Source organism: Parathielavia appendiculata (assembly GCF_033297405.1).
Source record: "Parathielavia appendiculata strain CBS 731.68 unplaced genomic scaffold N657scaffold_11, whole genome shotgun sequence".
Taxonomy (NCBI): domain Eukaryota; kingdom Fungi; phylum Ascomycota; class Sordariomycetes; order Sordariales; family Chaetomiaceae; genus Parathielavia; species Parathielavia appendiculata.
The window spans coordinates 73,742-90,962 of record NW_026944230.1 but is presented as its reverse complement, the minus strand read 5'-3'; the positions used below and the strand labels follow the sequence as shown (position 1 = coordinate 90,962).

The 17,221-nt window shown below is 55.4% G+C and overlaps 6 protein-coding genes across 6 annotated transcripts; 3 read left to right on the top strand and 3 right to left on the bottom strand.

The window, feature by feature from the left end:
- Positions 1 to 2,999: 2,999 nt before the first annotated feature.
- On the bottom strand, positions 3,000 to 4,516 carry N657DRAFT_647642 (FAD/NAD(P)-binding domain-containing protein). Its single transcript, XM_062793363.1, has one exon. It carries the CDS (start codon positions 4,384 to 4,386, stop codon positions 3,004 to 3,006), a length of 1,383 nt encoding a protein of 460 aa, XP_062645255.1. The 5' UTR covers positions 4,387 to 4,516; the 3' UTR covers positions 3,000 to 3,003.
- Positions 4,517 to 5,214: 698 nt separating this feature from the next.
- On the top strand, positions 5,215 to 6,436 carry N657DRAFT_577321 (NAD(P)-binding protein; the record flags this gene model as incomplete). Its single annotated transcript, XM_062789244.1, has 3 exons — positions 5,215 to 5,279; positions 5,335 to 5,467; positions 5,528 to 6,436. 3 exons carry the CDS (start codon positions 5,215 to 5,217, stop codon positions 6,434 to 6,436), a joined length of 1,107 nt encoding a protein of 368 aa, XP_062645254.1.
- Positions 6,437 to 7,889: 1,453 nt separating this feature from the next.
- N657DRAFT_673305 (uncharacterized protein) lies at positions 7,890 to 10,565 on the top strand. Its single transcript, XM_062795683.1, has 2 exons — positions 7,890 to 9,498; positions 9,553 to 10,565. The coding sequence occupies exons 1-2, from the start codon at positions 8,232 to 8,234 to the stop codon at positions 10,203 to 10,205; spliced, it is 1,920 nt and encodes a 639-aa protein (XP_062645253.1). The 5' UTR covers positions 7,890 to 8,231; the 3' UTR covers positions 10,206 to 10,565.
- Positions 10,566 to 11,927: 1,362 nt separating this feature from the next.
- On the top strand, positions 11,928 to 12,687 carry N657DRAFT_536288 (carbohydrate kinase; the record flags this gene model as incomplete). The annotated part of the gene is made up of 2 exons (XM_062787779.1): positions 11,928 to 12,032; positions 12,193 to 12,687. Coding segments are annotated over 2 exons (600 nt in total), but the record flags the coding sequence as incomplete, so codon positions are not given.
- An 83-nt stretch (positions 12,688 to 12,770) lies between these two features.
- N657DRAFT_577378 (PLP-dependent transferase) lies at positions 12,771 to 14,225 on the bottom strand (the record flags this gene model as incomplete). The annotated part of the gene is made up of 2 exons (XM_062789246.1): positions 12,771 to 14,050; positions 14,108 to 14,225. The coding sequence occupies 2 exons, from the start codon at positions 14,223 to 14,225 to the stop codon at positions 12,771 to 12,773; spliced, it is 1,398 nt and encodes a 465-aa protein (XP_062645251.1).
- Positions 14,226 to 14,715: 490 nt separating this feature from the next.
- N657DRAFT_657571 (uncharacterized protein) lies at positions 14,716 to 16,929 on the bottom strand (the record flags this gene model as incomplete). Its single annotated transcript, XM_062794825.1, has 2 exons — positions 14,716 to 16,120; positions 16,925 to 16,929. The coding sequence occupies 2 exons, from the start codon at positions 16,927 to 16,929 to the stop codon at positions 14,716 to 14,718; spliced, it is 1,410 nt and encodes a 469-aa protein (XP_062645250.1).
- Between the last annotated feature and the right edge of the window lie 292 nt (positions 16,930 to 17,221).

Below are 17,221 nucleotides of genomic sequence, written 5' to 3'. Positions count from 1 at the left end.
AGGGCACAGCGGTGTAGGAATAATAATAACAATATCGAGGTGAAGGGCTCGCTGGGTGTTGAAAGGAAGAGCGTGGAGAGCGAAATCATGTTCTCGGAGGAAGTAATTACTGCTAGTGATACTTATACACACAGTGTACGGGCTATCCTTCGTTGTTTCCAGTCGATGCATCTAGATGTCATCTACTCTGGTAAGACCCATGGCCTCAGTTGCTAGGGTAATCTGCCTGGTCCATAATGAGAATGGCGTTGCCAGAGGCGGAATATCATGATGAGTTATCCCACGAACCATCGGCTCACGGCAATGTCGTCGGCAAGGGGACTGTTACAGTTCCTGGATGTGTTGGTTGGGCTTGTCTACCAGCTCCCAACTGCACGGCGCTTATGAAACCCAAGACCGAGCTCAAAGTAGAATAACGGTGAGATGAGCCCAAAGGGGTTGTATGACCAATGGGCCTATTACTGACCGTAGAGGAGGTCATTGATGGAAGCTAACGCGCAACTTCCTCAATATCATCATCTCTAATAATTAATCAAGAAAGTTACTGTTGATGCTGGGGTTAGGTTAGCATAACAGATTTAGACCCCTTGTCAACTCAAACCAGGGTAGGATCATGGTCCTTCAAGAGCAGCCCGAGATCAAGCAAGCTGTAGCAGAGAAGTGTGGAGGAGGCTCCGACGGCTGGCTCGGCATTGATTCTCAACAATCTTTGAATTCATGGTACACTGCGACCAATTGGTGCTGGATAATACGTTGCACCACCGGACGCCTATGAGTTTGGATACAATCTAAGGTATAATCCAAGTGCCATGCCACATCCCATTATCCGGTATGCCAGGCCCTAGACCTACCGCACCGTTAACCTAGAGCTGAGCTGACCATCCACGACGGGGTCATCACATCAACGATGTCAAAGAAGACTTTCTCATCTAAACCCCTACACTTAGTACTTCACGATTATAGGACTCTGGGCGCACTCGTCCCCATACATCTACACATCCTACCCTCCGATCGGCGATGGCAGATCAACTAGCATTGGGGAGCGTATCAAGAAGCTTCATGCCCACCATGCTCAAGATATATGCGTTGGTCCATTTCTAGTTCATTGTGAGTCACAGATCTCGATGGAGATAAGAGAGAATTGTGAGAGGATCAACATGAGGAAAGTGTTGGAACCTTCAGGGCGATGACCGCTGAGATATGCGCTGGAAGAAGCTATTCCGAGTCAAAGCAGTGGACTGAACAGAGTGAGCAAGTCCTTTTGAAAGGTGGTAACAGTGCCTGATTGACCATGCTGTTGATGGCCATGGGAGAGGACTAAGTAGGTAAGAAAGAGGGTTGCAGTGCTGGCATCAATCAATCACCGAGGTCCGTTGAATGCAGCCATCAAGGCGGCTTCGTTCCGACCGGAGGTACCTTCTATAGCACGTCTTGATCTCGGACTTTGAGAGCGTACCAATGAAGGAACTGGGTGTTGTTAATGTAAGCTCGGTGTCACGGCGGGACAGGCGGGCAATCCAATGACAATTGCATTCGGGCTAAACTACAGTCTGAGCTCTATTCCGTCAGGTACGGGCAGGCTTGATTGTCAAGACGTAGCTCGAGGAGCTACGAACAGATCTCGCGGCAGCGAGGTGCAGAATATTTAACCCACAGGGGCCCGTGCTTTCCACATGCCGGGTTCCACCCGTGGGTCCTAGCAGGCACGGCGCAATCGCCGTGACACTCGGAGGTGCTGAACGATTATGCAAAGGATGGAGGATGACCTGGTCAAGCTCAGAAGCAACGGGAGGCTGCAGAAACAGTGAAGCTGAGTGGTGCGGCTGGATATTCGGTATAAGTGAAGCGTAGTGTGGATAGTTTGTCGGGCATTTTAACCGAACATCAAGCCCTCTTAACTTGGCGTGCCTGGACCCTGACTATCCTGCTTTACCGCTCAGTGTGAAGTCACAGGATGGGAGGCTTACTCGAAGTTAGCCACTCAGCGGGTTTCGTTTTGGCTTCGTCAACAACTTTGTTCCCAGTCTAAGGCATCGCACCCGAGGCATGCCCTTAGGATCTTGGATAACTATGTATCGGATGTTCTACAAACATGCTTTAACTAGGCTATTATAGATTCCCATTGCTCCCTCTGCTTCTTCTCTTACTTGTATAGTAGCCCTAGATTACTTATCAGTATAGAATATAGCGAGGTAATTATATGTAACTAGTTATATGTTGATCTTACACCGTAAGGGGAATCGCCCCGCCCAGTTAGGGCAAGCGGACCCTCCGCGCTATTTTACATGCAAGGCATCCGCTCTCGTGCTGCGTCCGAGCGGCTTAGTTGCTGCTCGGGCACTCCCAGCAGTCCCTCCCATCCAGCAGTCCGGAACACACCTTTTCGGCTTGGTGACGACGAAGCGGTGGGTGTTGAACTGAACTGGCTCCTTGGCACCTGGATTCAGGGGCTGGGCACGGTTGCCCAATGCAGTAAGCGTGGAAGACTCGTCACCCACCCAAAAGCAGGGCGAGGGTCCCGAAGCCCTCGGTTCTTTCAAGCAACACACACACATGACGCATGGTTCAGACAGTCAATTCGAGCTTCATCTTGTGCCCAATTGATGCAGTGTCACCTGGTTGGTCTATGCCTATTCGAGCCTGTACCTGTTGCTGTCCAACCGTGGGCGGCCGTCCGGCCGTGTTCGTCACTTAGCTGCATAACTCGCGCTGCGTGCTCGCGGCGCCGACATGGCGTTAGCGCCCGCTGCGCCTTTTCCTCTTCTTTTTTTCTTGGCCCCTCCGGGCTCCCAATTCCGCCGCCATCCTCAGGGTCTTCCTCTGCTCCCTCATGTTCCAGCTCCATCAAGAGCCTGTACTCAGCCAGTCTCCATAGCGAGGTAATTACTTAGTAAAGTTATAAAATATAAGAAAGTAAAAGATAAATAATAATTGTAGTACCTAAGGTTTATACTAAAGGATAAACTAGGGCTAGTTTGTATTAGCGTTATACTATTATACTGCCTAATAGCCTGCCCTTGTCTGGTCATCTAAAAGCTCCTTCGCAGACTCGACCATCCTCTCAACATTATAGTCCCAAACCTCATGAAACATCTGTGAGATGGTCGGGCCAAATACCTGGGAGTCCCTCGACACATATATCGACCGTGATCGCCAGTGGAACAAGTCGCACGCCCGCCTCGTGCTACAGACCACATCCATGGTGCGCCCAAACCTGACATTGCTATAAGCCCATAACGCGTTTTTGACCAGGCCATCCCTGACACCATCCACCACAGAACCGCCACCGTCACTCCCAGTCTTCCCGGCCGTCTCCTTGACCCGCCTGTCCACCTCGGCCAACAGCTCCGCCAGGACAAGCGCATCCTCGATTCCCATCCCGGCGCCGGCACCGAGGTGCGGGCCCGCGGCGTGCGCCGCATCCCCAGCCACACACATCCTCCGGCGGTTATAGAACCCCGTCGACGACGAGTTCTTCATGTCAAAGATCCCCCACTTGTCCATCTGCTCGGGCATCAGGTCGATGATCTGCCGGACGCGAGGGTGCCATTGTTCAAAGGCCGTGGCAGCCTCGGCTTTGGACCCCAGGCAGGTGGTGTGCGGGTGCGGCCAGGTCTCGGATGGGTCCTCGATGACGGCCAGGATGTTGAGCAGCGTGTTGTTGGCCACCGGGTAGGTGAGCACGTGGGCGCCCGGGCCGGTGTACATGCAGCGGGCTAGGGCTCTGCCTTCGCCGATGGCGCTGAGGGCGGCTGGCATAGGCGCCAGCGCGCGGTAGCAGAACTTGCCGGTGTATTGGGCGATGGGCTTGGGGCCAATGTTAGCGGAATCAGGGATGCAAACGTGTGTTCGGACGCGCGAGTGGATGCCGTCGCAGCCGATGACGGCGTCGGCGGTGGTCGTGGTGCCGTCGGTGAAGGAAAGGATGAGCTTGGTGGTCTTGTTGCCGTCCACGTCGCAGATCTCGTTGTGGAGAATGTCTGCGAGGTTCTTGCTGAAGACCACCGAGGTGGGACGGATAAGCGTGGCCCACGCCTCGAGGATGTCGCTGCGCCGGCCGCCCTGGAAGCCGTCCTTGCCGACGTGCAGCTTGTAGATCAACTCGTCTGAGTCATAGCCGTCGACCCAGTGGAAGTAGTCCTCGACGTTGGGGTTGGCCACGCGCTTGTAGGCCGTCAGGATTTCCGGGTGTAGCAGGGACATGGCCCGCTCGGCGTTGGGGCTGAAGCCGATACCTGCACCGATGTCACGGATCTCTGAGTGGCGTTCGTAGAGCGTAAAGGACACGTTGCGGGCCTGCAGCCCGAGTGCGAGGTTGATGCCTGTGATGCCAGCGCCGATGATGGCGATGTGGAAAGTGTCGTTGGTGATGGTGGAGGGCTCCATTGGGTTGGATATTGTGAGGGCAGAGGACTAGTGTACAGACATAAATAGAAGAAAAATTGAACTGCGATAAGACTTGTTGATTGAGTGTCAGATGAATTGTTCCTGTTGCGTATTCGATTCGGGCGAGAAGTGAACGCAAGGTACCTTAAGAAGTTCAAGCAGCCACCAGCCCACCATGACTTACGGAGCGCGCATGCCTGTGCGTACAATCTAACCCTGTTTTATATATTAGTACGGAACTTACGCAGCAGGTATTATATAGTACCTCAACTTCCTTTACAATGATCTTTCGTCTCGTGCCACGCTAACGAAAAACCCAGAGTTGGATTGTATTCTGGAAGTGGCCAAAAACAATGGTTTCAAGAGTGCTCCTTCCGCTGGTCCTCAAGACGATCCGTGCTGATGTCATGGTGACTTCTAAGTTTCGAGGGTTTTGTTGCTTCCAACGGGTTTGCGGTGGGGATCGCCGAAGGTGCAGTACTGCATCTGGACTTTCGGACTTGTGACACAGCTCACAACACATCCTCCGAGGCCCTTTTTTGCGCAGTTCCGGGCTGCATCTTCTTCGTTGCCATCCGTCGGTTACAGTCCGCGCAGCTTTCTGAATTGAGTCGAGACCATCCAGCTCCAAATCTCTGCCTTACGCGTACTTGTACCAGCGAGGGTCAGTTGGAGCAAACATTTATTGATGTCCTGTGGAATCATGGCGTCGACTGGGAAGACACCTTCGTTCACCAAGGGCAAGGTGTTACTGACTGGTAAGGGTTACGATTGGCGTGGAGATCATGACTGAGGCAATCCACGGCCGAATCCGAAGCTAAACAGCACATGTATTTCTCAGGTGGCACGGGCTTTATTGCCTCTCATGTCTTGGACTGTCTGCTTGACTTTGAGTAGGCCATCGTCGATGTTTCCGCAACGCTCAGGATGCTCACAGCACCCCAACAGCTTCGACGTCGTCGTGACGGTGCGGTCCCAGGAAAAGGGGCAGCGAATTCTCGAGTCGATCGACGAGACGCTGCGAAAGCGAACCACGTTTGTGGTGGTCGATGATGTCGCCAAAGAAGGGGCATTTGACGAGGTTGATAACTGACCCACACAGTTCGGCCGAGGAGCATGCATGGTGGCTGACATGGAGCAGGCGGTGCAGTCAAACCCTCCCTTTGACTTTGTCATCCACACGGCCTCTCCCTACAGGTTCACCTTTGACGACCCGGTCAGAGACTGCCTCGACCCAGCCATTAAGGGCACCACGGGCATCCTTCACTCCATCCACGCCCACGCGCTCACCGTCAAGCGTGTCGTCATCACCTCGTCCTCGGCTGCCATGCTCAGCCCGGCGAACCACCCCAAGGTCTACGATGAGTCGTGCTGGGCCGACATAACCTGGGAGCAGGCCATGAACCCGCACGAGACCTACCGCGCAAGCAAGGTAAGAGTCGCTTCTCTTACACGGCATCATACTCTGATTGAAATCCCTCAGAAATTCGCCGAACAAGCCGCCTGGTCCTTCATCACCACTTACAAGCCCTCCTTCTCCCTCGCCACAATCAACAACACCTACACATTCGGCCCAATCCAGCGTACCCTGACAAGCCTCGACAACCTAAACACGTCCAACCAGCGGATCTGCGACCTCGTGCAGGGCCGCATGCGCGCCGGCATCCAGCCGACCGCGCCCGTCTTCACGTTCGTCGACGTGCGCGACGTGGCGCTGGCGCACGTCCTCGCCCTGACGAAGCAGGACGCCGGCGGGATGCGATTCTACGTTGTGAGCGGCTTCTTCTCGAATCCCAGGCTGGCCGAAATCATTCGGAGGCGATTTCCTGAGCTGGCGGGGCGGTTACCACCTGAGGAGGAGGTGGAGGATGATTTTCCAAAAGATCACTGGTGGTTTGATAACGCGAGGTCCAGGAATGTGCTGGGGCTGGAGTATAGACGACTGGAGCACAGTGTTGTGGATACGGTTGAGTCGATTCTGAGGTTTGAGTCTGAGGACAGAGGGGATCGGGACTGGCGGAAGTGGCGATGGTCACGGCTTGGTAAGTGAGTTGGACTGGACTGTCCATGGATTGGCTTTGTAATATTTGGCCGTCGCCGGAGACCCTACGTGTTTTTCTGTGAGTAGAAACCGACGAGGTTATCCCAGGAGCAACACTGCGTGTATTTATTATCTGAGCAGCACGAATAGAACTCCAAGAAACGAGATCGTCCTCGGGCAATCTGTTGCGCCGCTTCGGGAGGAGGCACAGCAAAGGCAGCATGACACGAGTGCTCGGTGTTCCCGAAGGATTGGCATCCTAGACTGCCCAGGTGCCTTATTCATCCGCCAACTTAGCACTCATCCTCTTCTGCTGTCAGAACCGTGACCAGCATTTTGAGTTCTTACTCATACCTTTGAACGAGGTGTCCCCGGATGGCTGTCGCTATTGCTGTGCCAAAAACTGGGCCACTGTTCGTGAGCCGCCAAGAGAGGCACCCACCATCCATGTCAAATCTCACAAGCTCCCTGTCACCGCCTGTTCATGATGACTTCAAGGGACCCCTACGTAAAACAGTCAGGACAAGCTGTAGAGGATCCCACCCCCGCAGCCATCCAATTTTCAGTCTGGACCTTTGCGCGATCGGAAGCTAACGTTAGTTAGCTCTGCCCAGGAACTTTCAAGATCTGGACGGATAGGCTGCCACTAGCGTGCTGCGCCGGACTCGTCCCTGCACCTGATGTGCGACTTGTGAGACATGCATGCTGTGCCCGCTGTCCATGTTTCGGTTTTGATTTTGTGGTGCGGCCCTCGTACTTGTACCTTACTGTGTTTGAGGAAACCTGCAAGCTGTACGGATCCGTACCGCAGAGCCTTTTGTCGCGACATGCTATGGGTTGCGGCGGTGAATTGCTACAGTACCACAGTAAACCTGGAGGACATGGGGGTTGGATGTAACCCCTGAAGCGAGACGTGTGAGCTGGCAGCGATGTGTGCTGGGTTCGGAATGCATCGCGCATGGGCACACTGGCGAGGCCGGCCGATCGAAGGATGGATGGCGGGGATCTTGGAGATTTTCTTTCGACTGTTGGCTAACAAGAAGTCGTCATGTCAAGCGCTACCGTTTGCTTTTTCATGGGAATTGTGGCATCTTCCTCAGCCGTGCCTGGAAAGTCGAGACAACATCGGCTTGCTTTTCCCGCCGTTCTACGTGCAAGTTTGGAGCCCACGTGCAATCAAGTCAGAAAGCTGGGGGACATCGGCAGGGTCGCAGCGGGCCTCAAACAAGCAAAGCTTGGTGGGGTGAAGGCAGGTCTACCTGGAAAAGCATCCTTTCTCTTGGGGGGACCGAGAAAGAGTGGGGCCCACCGAGCGCTCCTTCCGAGTTGAAAGGTTGCAAAGAACGGTGACGGGAGTTTACTTGAGTTGATTATCAGATTTTGGCAGCAGGAGCGCGCTGGGAAAATTGAAATCTGGATTCAATCCCCCACATCACTTATTTTCTTGTTTTCTTTTTGTTTCCTTTTTATTCTGCTCCGGGCTTCCTTTTTGGACTTCCGGCTGTCGCATCTCAGATCTCCCACCCAATAAGGTACCCCACGCGGGCTCACACTTAGGTCCAGCCAATTTAGACAGCTTCCCCGGGCCCAAGGCCACTGCACGGCACGGACACTGCGTCTTGCACAAGAGTTGATACACTAGACAGTCTCGTCGATATCAATAGATCGCGCCCGGACACACACTTTTGGAGGAGGATCACTGTGCAGCATGCAAGGTCAAAATCGGCTCCCCAGCACCATGTCATGACCTGGCGAAGCCGTGAGAACTCAGCTGCCAGTGGCCGGAAATTACGACGTTGCAATCATGAGTGGCATCCTGGACAATGGGTTGCAGGAACACCCAACCGCCGCCCGGCGATTTTGGGGAGAGGGGGAGCAACAGAGCAACAGATACACGATCGGCTCGCACTGCGATGCCAACGGGGAGACACCGAAACCAGAACCAGGCCTTGGTCACCGGCAGGGCTACATCCAGGCATTGATAGACTTCGCCGACGAAGAAGACAGGCCGATTGTGGATGACATCGACGCCGACTCCGTCTTGGACGCAAGCGATTGCCTCGACGGCCGATCCGAGAGCGACACACAGTTTCAACAGCCGGGACGCGCAACCGAAAGCCCGGCAACCCAGAAGGCCATGCCGCCTCTCCCAATCGAGAGACCCCTCTCTTCACCGCAACCGCAGATGTCGTGCAGAATTTCGCAGTTTCCTTACCCGCAGCCGTGCGAAGTTCCCGAGTTGATGCCAGACCACGAAGACATGTCTGCCATGACAGCCAGCCCGCCCGTCTCAGGTCCAGTGACCCCATGCACCGTGCCCGACGTCTTCCGCCCGTTGACCCTCGCCCTCTCACCCGAACTCGACCTGGGTCCCATCATCAACCCCGCATTTGAGCTGGATTCGCACGGCCGGCGGCGCAAAATGTCGGTCAAGTCGGCCGACACAGGTGTGTCAGACGGGTTGGGCATCATCCAGGAAAACGAGGGCGTAAACCCGGACGGCGTGTCATTGTTGACGACCACCGAGGCATCCTTCGGAAACAGCGCGGGTGAAGGCGGATTGGGCCCTCCGCGAGCCGACAAGCAGAGTTTCCTCGCGGTGGATGGCCACAAGCATGGGCGAAGTGTGAGCTCCCTCGGGAGCGGGAGCTCTGGCGAGTGGCGGCCGAGCACGGCACGAAGATCAGCCAACTTCCTATCGCGCAGGCGCAATGGTGGACGTGGCGACGACGAGTGCCTGGAGAGGCGATCGTTGACTCCGGCGCAGCTTGCCTCGCCAACCTGGAGACAGGGGGCTTCTGATGATGAACTGCCGATACCAGAGACAGCGTCGCCCTCTTCGCCCTCGCATTCTACTAAGGCCGTCACCAGTACCACCACGAGGTTCTTCCATCGCATGCCATGGTTCGGTGACTCGCAGTCGAGGCCCGAGGCGGTCTTTGGCGTCGACCTGAAGGAGAGTCTCCGCGTAGCGCCCATGAAAATCAGGATATCGCACAAAGGTAGGAGCACGTCGTACCGGACCTTCCCGTTGGCGGTGCACAAGTGCTGCGAGTTTATTCGCCGGGCAGGTATGTCGCATCTGTTGTCTCGCGCGCTGCTGCAACGCAAGCTGATCCTTACAGGCGGCACCGACCCCAACATCTTCGCCTCGCCAGGAGACGCCTACAACGTTGCGAACCTCAAAGATATATTCAGCCTCGCGCCGTCGTACGGGGAACACTTCCAGTTTGAAGGGAGCGACTACACAATCCACGACGCCGCGCGACTGATCTTGGTCTTCCTCGAGGACCTGCCCAAGCCGCTGATCCCGCCGTCGGTAGTCAAGTCCTGGATCCTGTTGGCGCGCCAAGAAGGCGCCATCGAACCGCCGTGTCCGCGCGTCGAGACTGGTCTCGACTTCTGGACCGAAGCGCTCAACCGTCTGCCGACGCCCAACCGCAACCTGACCAAGCATCTTCTCACGCTGTTTGCCGAGGTGTTGCTCGCCGCGTCGGGACATATTACCGAGGCGGACGCTAGGAAGTTGGCGTCGGCCGTGTCGAGGGCCATGTTCCATCAAGACGCGGACGGTGATGCCAAGGGGGGCAAGGACCGGAAGAAAAAGTCGGACAAGCGGAATGTGCAGCCGACGCTGGCGCTTGCGTTCCTCATCAGGAAACGGGGCGAGTATGCTGTTTCGCTTGGCGAGGCGGCCGCGAGCAATGCGTCCAAGCGGGATTCCAAGTTTCTGCCGAGCACGAGGGAGATATTGGAGTGGAAGGCGGGGAGCAAGTGAGGGCTGCTGGGAGGGTGTTGGATGCAGGAGGACATGGTGTTGAGATACCCTTTATCTTCTTTGCTATTCTCTGCTCTGGAAAGTTTTCTGTGGGCTTCTTTAGGGGGTTGCGGCCTGTGGGGCAAGCGGCATTGGGTTGGCGTTCTTCAGGCTTTCGTTCGACCAGCTAGTCCGTACCCGAGGCTAAGCTTTAATTGTGTATGGGGGTTGTACGAAGGAAAGAGGGAGTATGTGATGGAAGGGATACCGTACAGTATCAGTGAGTGACCCATGTTAGCGAGTGGCCTACTTTCTACGCGACGCGATACCTTTGCGCTTAACAACAACTTCCCTCTATCATCCAAGATGTCCCCTACTTTGAAAGAAGGCCAGATGATTTTGGCCCTTCAAGTTCTTCAAATGATAAGAATTTAAGCGTGCGAGCCGCAGCTAAGATCTGTAGAGTCGCCCGGAAGACTCTAGGGTGTCGACGCGACGGCAAGCCTGCACGATACGACAGTACGCCAAAGTCGAAGAAGCTCACTAAACTAGAAGAGGTGGCTATTGTTCGATATAAAATTGAGCTATCTACGCGAGCTTTTAACCTAGATTGTGTGGTGTTGAAAATATGACCAACCCTCTACGACCCTGGGTGTTCTAGACACCCGTGACACCACACAACCCTCAAAAAGCCGATTTGCAGTCAACGCTCATCAAGACTCGCATTGCCAACCATTAGAATAGCTCCTTAACATTAATGTTGGCTGCTGTAGACCAGCTTACGAAAGGTACGGATCCGAACAATGGCTGTGATGCACGAGGTACATATCACTTCTTCGGTCAGATGTTTCTTCGCTCTGCAAGGCCAACGAGACACTAAGCAAGCGCCGGAGAGCAAAGAACGCGCGTCCGGCTTAGAAAATCACTTACTGTATAGAGTGCACATGAGGCAGAAGGCTGGGAGACCGTGAGTGGGGAGGGAGTGCAAGAAATGTAGCGGGATATTGATGGTACAGGGGCTAGGGTCATATAAGGGTTTGGTACCGCAGTATACATAGCAACCTAGGTTATAATATACGTACAGTACTTGCCGGGCAGTCGCTGAACAATCTTATTCGGCTGCTCCCGATGTAATAATAGTCGGTTCTCGGTGTTGTTGTGTTGTGATCGGAGATGGTTGTCCTAGGGCAGTAGGAGGTGGGCCGCTCGCTGATATGTGCCACTCACTGATAATGTACGTTATGAGATACTGCACCTAATCAGTTATGTTTTCGCCGTGGAGGTCCATCTCGAAATAATTGCTCTCTGTACTTGGAGAGGGCACAAATCCGCTCATCCTCCTCGTTGGCGCGGACAGGAGGATGCGGAAGTGCAGAACAGAAGGAATGGCCCACCTCCAACTCGGAGAGAATCATGAAATTGATCATTATGGTCAGAAGTACCTTACTCGTTCAAATATGGATCGACTTGACGTCATCATAAACTCCCTGTTCCCACCCAAACATGGAGCAATAAGCGTGGCCGACAAGAAGATACAGCTTGAATATCTACTCAAAATCTCACTCGTCATGAGTTTGGATTTTTATGACTAATTAGCTGGAAGAGAAGGCTACAATACAACTAGTGGAAGATATATGGTCTTACCCCTTTAAACCACCGCCGTCATCTGCATTACATCTACATCATTCATCACAAGTCTAAGGTGCCATGTCCTCCACCCACGACGACCAGAAACCGCCCAGTCCGCGCTGGATCTGTTTCATCACGGGCCCGACGGCGTGCGGAAAGACGACGATAGCCAAGGGTCTGGCCCAATCCCTAGGCTTCGTGTTTGTTGAGGGCGATGATGTGCGTTCACCTTTTTCGCTCTCCCCTTCATGACTTTCCTCGTCTGTGGGCCTGGACAGCATACCCCCCTATTTACATTTTTTACCATCACCTGCTTTACCCCCGCCGGTCATGACTGGAGTTCCGCCCCAGACATCAGTTACTCCTAATCGTCGAACAGTACCACCCACCACACAACCGCGAGAAACTCTCCCGCAACGAGCCCCTCACTGACGACGACCGTGCCGCATGGCTCGACGCCCTGAGCAAGCTGGAGTCGCCTTCGCCAGATGATGCCACGTTTAATAACGCAAACGATAGTCTAATCATTACCTGCTCTGCCCTGAAAAAGCGGTACAGGGACGTTCTCCGCCACGGAGGAGCACGCTCACAAAAGGGGAATAACGCACAGGAGGGGAGGCAGATAGGGAAGGAGGAGCTGGAGGATGTGAGGGTGAGGTTTGTGCTATTGGACGTGGATGAGGATATGCTGCGGCAGAGGGCGAGGGAGAGGCATGGCCATTTTGTCGGGGAAGGGTTGGTTGCTAGTCAGGTGAAGACTCTGGAGAGACCCCAGGAAGGTGAGGAGGGCGATGTGCTTGTTGTTGAGGTTGGGAAGGGGATGGGGGTTGAGGACACTGTGCGGGAGGTTGAGAAGAGAGTGAGGGAGGAGATTGACCGGGGGGATTGAACTGATACATGATGCATGTACGTAGCCATGTTAGCAGGAAGGAGTAGGTTATGATGGACTTGGCTGGGTTACTGCTTGTACAACCCCTTGGCCACACGAGCACACACTTCCTTTAGCGTTTGGCCCGCCCACTCAAAATCGTCCAGCTCGAGGAATACCTGCGCGCTGAGGCGAGCCCACCACTGCCCGCCGTACACAAACAGCGTGACAAACGTCTCGTGCTCGTCTATCAGCGTCTGCAGGATCCAGTTGGTCACAGCCGAGACATCGCTGTTTGGGATCGCCGGCAGACCAGCCAGGTCACCCTCCAGCGCCCTGTCCTCCTCGTCCGGCTGCACCGCCAGCGGCAGCGCAACGTTGACCATCGAGCATCGCGTCAGGCTCCGGCTAGCATTGTCCAGCACCTTGGTGCCTAGAATCTCGGCAACCTTCTTCCCGCCCTGCCGCGCCAGCTCCGTCAGCGCCTCCCGGATCCGCTCCTCCCCGCCCAGCACCTCCTCCCGCCACTGGATGCTGTCCTTGACGCACAGGTACGGCGCGTTGTCCACCGTGCCGACAAACTCAAACGCGTTCACAAACTCGGACTTATCCGACGGCGGCAGCGGGTTGATCCGTATGTTGGCCTGCTGTTCGGGGGACGGGCGCGGGACAAAGCCGTGCGAGGTCGGCAGTGTCGAGCGGATAAGCGCCTGGTTCCGCAGCGGCACGTAAAACACGGCACAGCCGCGCGGGACGTGCAGCCACTTGTGGCAATTGCTGACAAAGAAGTCCGGGTCGACGGCGCCGAGGTCAAGGTCGACCATGCCGACGCCCTGCGCGCCGTCGATCAGCGAGAGGATTCCCTTCTCGCGGCACGCGGCCGTCACGGCCTCGAACGGGAAGCGCACGCCGGGCAGGGAGGAGACAACGTCGAAGAGGCACAGTCGAGGGCGCTTGCCCTGGCTGAGGGACTCGGCCACGGCGGAGTGAAACGCGGACAAGATGGCGTCGTCTTCGCAGGGGTAGGACAGCGGGATGCAGCGGCTGGACACGAGCCCTTGCCTGTCCTCGACCACGTAGTCGACCGTCTTGGCGCAGCCGCCGTAGATGGTGTTGAAGTAGAGGATTTCGTCCTTGCCGTCGGCGTTCCAGACGAGGTTGCGGAGCACCGTGTTGACGCCGACGGTGGCGTTGGCCACGAAGACGGCCGTGTCGGTGGGCACGCGCAGGAGCTTGGCGATGGCTGCGCGGGACTCGTCGAGCAATTTGGGGTACTCGTACCGGATGAAGGGGTCGGGCCTCGCTTCGGCGAGGTCTTGGTAGAACCGCAGTTTGGACTGAATGAGGCGCGGGATGGTACCGAAGGAGCCTGGAAACTATCAGCATGTGATGTGACTGCGCTGGGGAGGGTCAGTGGGAAGGGTACCGTTGTTGAGATTGCGATAGGCCAGGTCCATGAGGAACTGTTCCTTAAGCTCGTGGCCGAACTTGATGGGCGCTGTCGCCGCCTTTTGACGGACAGGAAGGTCTTGTGTGGAGCCCATGGCGAACAATTGGATTGCACCGTTTCAGAGGTTGAAGGTCAACTTGAAGTATATCTTCAAGTGCGTCGAATACAGTTGAGCTTGAGATACTTAACTGGGAGTCAGAGTGAAGACCGGGATAGGATTTATACGCAACGTGTTAGCTTATGTGACTGTTCGAGTTCTTCAGGTTGACTCACTCGTTGATTAAGGTCGGTTGCGCTCCACCTGCCGCGAAACACAACGTCTCCGCATCTTCGGCCGCCAAGCGGGCCTTCCTGCAGCAATGACAGCGCCGTGTCGCAGGCTGTCGCCGGTAGGGCGCGTTCGTGCTGCATGGAGGGGCATTCATGAGAGCCTCTGCCAGCCGCGACAAGCCGGCTTATGCAGGATATCCGAACTCAATTGCCCCTCAGCTAATATTTGAAGGGATAACGTGATAAGGTATCATTGGCGATCTTCATATTATGTCCAGATTCTGAGATCCCTCCTCAACGCCAGCAAGCTCCATTTAACGTCCAGCTTCTGCAGTGGACGCTGCAGCCCTGAGCGCCTGAATCCTTCTTTCCAGCCAACAGCGGTACCCAGCAAACAGGCCCACCTGCTCCCACGTCTCACAGAATCGAGCCAACGCCGTGTACCGCTCAGTCAGCCACTGCGTCTCGTCGACCTCCCTAGCCACATCCCGCATGGCCCTCGTCAGCTTGGCCAGGCAGACCAGACATAAATACGGCGGCTGCCTCAGGTCCTCGGCGATGCCTCCCGTGCCCTGCATGACGCAAGCATAGTACGAGCAATGTGCCAGGCAAAAGCAGTGGCCCAGCTCGTGCGCGACCGTCCGCGCGACTCGCGACAGCCAGAGACCGGCAGGGCTGGCCTGCGGATCGGGCGCCGCAAGCGCTGCATGGATGACGTCCGCCATGGCCTGCTGCTGCTGCTTCTCGGTTGTTACAGGCCCGAGAGTGTCCGGCCCGGGGTAGGGAGCGGTTCTCTGCCGCTTTGAGTTACGGGGAACGGCTTCCGGCTCATTCTCGCCCTCCCGGCACAGTTGCTCTACATATGCCTTGCAATGCGAGAACGGCCACATATGCTCCCGATCAATTCCCACCGAGTCATCCAGCACGGGATGATAGCGCGCCGCCGAGACGACACTCACGCGGCTGCTACCGTAGGCGCGGCCGCAGCAGAAATCGTCGTCGTCGTCCTCGTACAGGTCGTGGTGCGTCAGCATAACCAGCGCGTATGCGTCCGCTGGCAGCGCTGCGATGGCCGCGTCCAGGAGGTCGTTGAGACTGAACTGGCGCGCGTAGACCTCGTCTGGGCACCGGCGCGTCGTGATGCGCGTGACGCCATCGCCGATTTGCAGGCCGAGGTACCGGATCTGGGGCGGCGCCTTGGGTCCCTTCTTGGCATTAGGCTCGACGGGCTCATCGTCGGTCCATGGGACAAAGCGCACGTCGCCTGGCAGGAACTTGACCGGGAGAGGGTGGTAGAAGGCCTCGAGGTACTGGCGGACGTGCTTGGGGTCGGGCGGATTGCAGGCTGCATCGGATCTCTTCGCCAACCGCTTATGCGGGACGGTCCAGCTGCTGACAGCGGCGGAGAAGGCCGAGTCAGCTGGGATCAGCGGGGGTGGTACGATGTAGATAGTCTTTCTCCGCTGCGTGACTGGGTTCCGCATCTTCTCGCCGATCCATGACCGGAGGCTCTGAGGCGGCTCTTTGGAGTCGATGGCCAGGCCGTCACCTGGCAGGACCAAAGGCCCGGGGAAGAGCCATTCCAGTTCTCTGTACGCTTCAGTGTCTCGTGTTGCACGGCCCGACGGTGTGGTGGCTGCCTTTCTCTTTGCCATGGGCGGCCTCACAAACCCGACGTCGTGAGCATGCCGCGATACGTCGACATGTAGAGTTTGATGGCTGCATGTAGGCATTTGCCGAATTCAAACGACAGCCGCTTATGTCGGAGAAGGTGAGCAAGGAGAAGCGTCCTGGTATCACAACTGGCCCTGTCTTTTCTCATGTTCTGTCAACCGAATCGGGGCAATTTCAGGCAGCAGCGACTTCACCGAATTCAAGCTTCAGGGGTTATTTAAGGGTAGTAGGGTAGGGTTAGGGTGCCGATTTTAATTCGGACCATTTGGTGCGATTTGCCGTGTAACACAAACTGAAACGCGTTGTCCTTCCAAGTCCACCTCAGTCGAGGTTGGCGTCGTCCAGGTCCAAATATTGACTGCTTAAGCTGTAACAACAAGCGCGTTGCTTGGGTGGATTGTAGTTTGTAGACATGATTCACGTCTCTATTGAGTCTATTCTAAAATGATCCCCCAAACCCTGAGTCATGGCAAACTTGAAGCAGTTGTTCAAAGTTGGAAATACCCAGCAGATTACACAGTTCCACCATATGGCTTCTCAAACTGTTGGATATTTGCCGCGGAGAGAACACAACTTGCAAGGCAAGCAATGAAGATGATTTCTTCAATGCCAGGCCTCGAGAAGTAGTAGATTCGGCGCGGTGGAATGCCGGGAAACGCTGTCACTGTGGCCAGGTCAAGAAAACCCGACCTTTCCAGCAGCTGTCTCCCAAGATTACTGACGCCCGAATTGAGCAGCTAGAAAGAAATAAAAAAAAAGAAAGGATAGAATACGAGACAAGATGCACAAAGTGAAAGAGAAGATGGACAACATACTCAAGTCACTAGACCCTGACGTTCGAGAGCTCACGACATCATCCGCATGATACTCACGAAGCAGACGAAACAAAGACCCATCCAGCCTTAGCCTGCAAGACGAAGTTGAAGTCCAGCAGCTCGCGGTCAAACGGTTGGACGAGGACTACGCCGACATCGAGAAAGAGCTGACAGAGCTTAAAGAAATGATGGGGAAACCGTGACGTGGCTGAAGCCTGATAGTGCCACCACACAGGCCACGCTGGCTTGGAGTTTGCCCAGGGGTCTTTGTTTTCACTTTCCTTCTTTTGTTCTTCTTTCTTTCTTTCCTTCTTCTCTATTTATTTCTTAA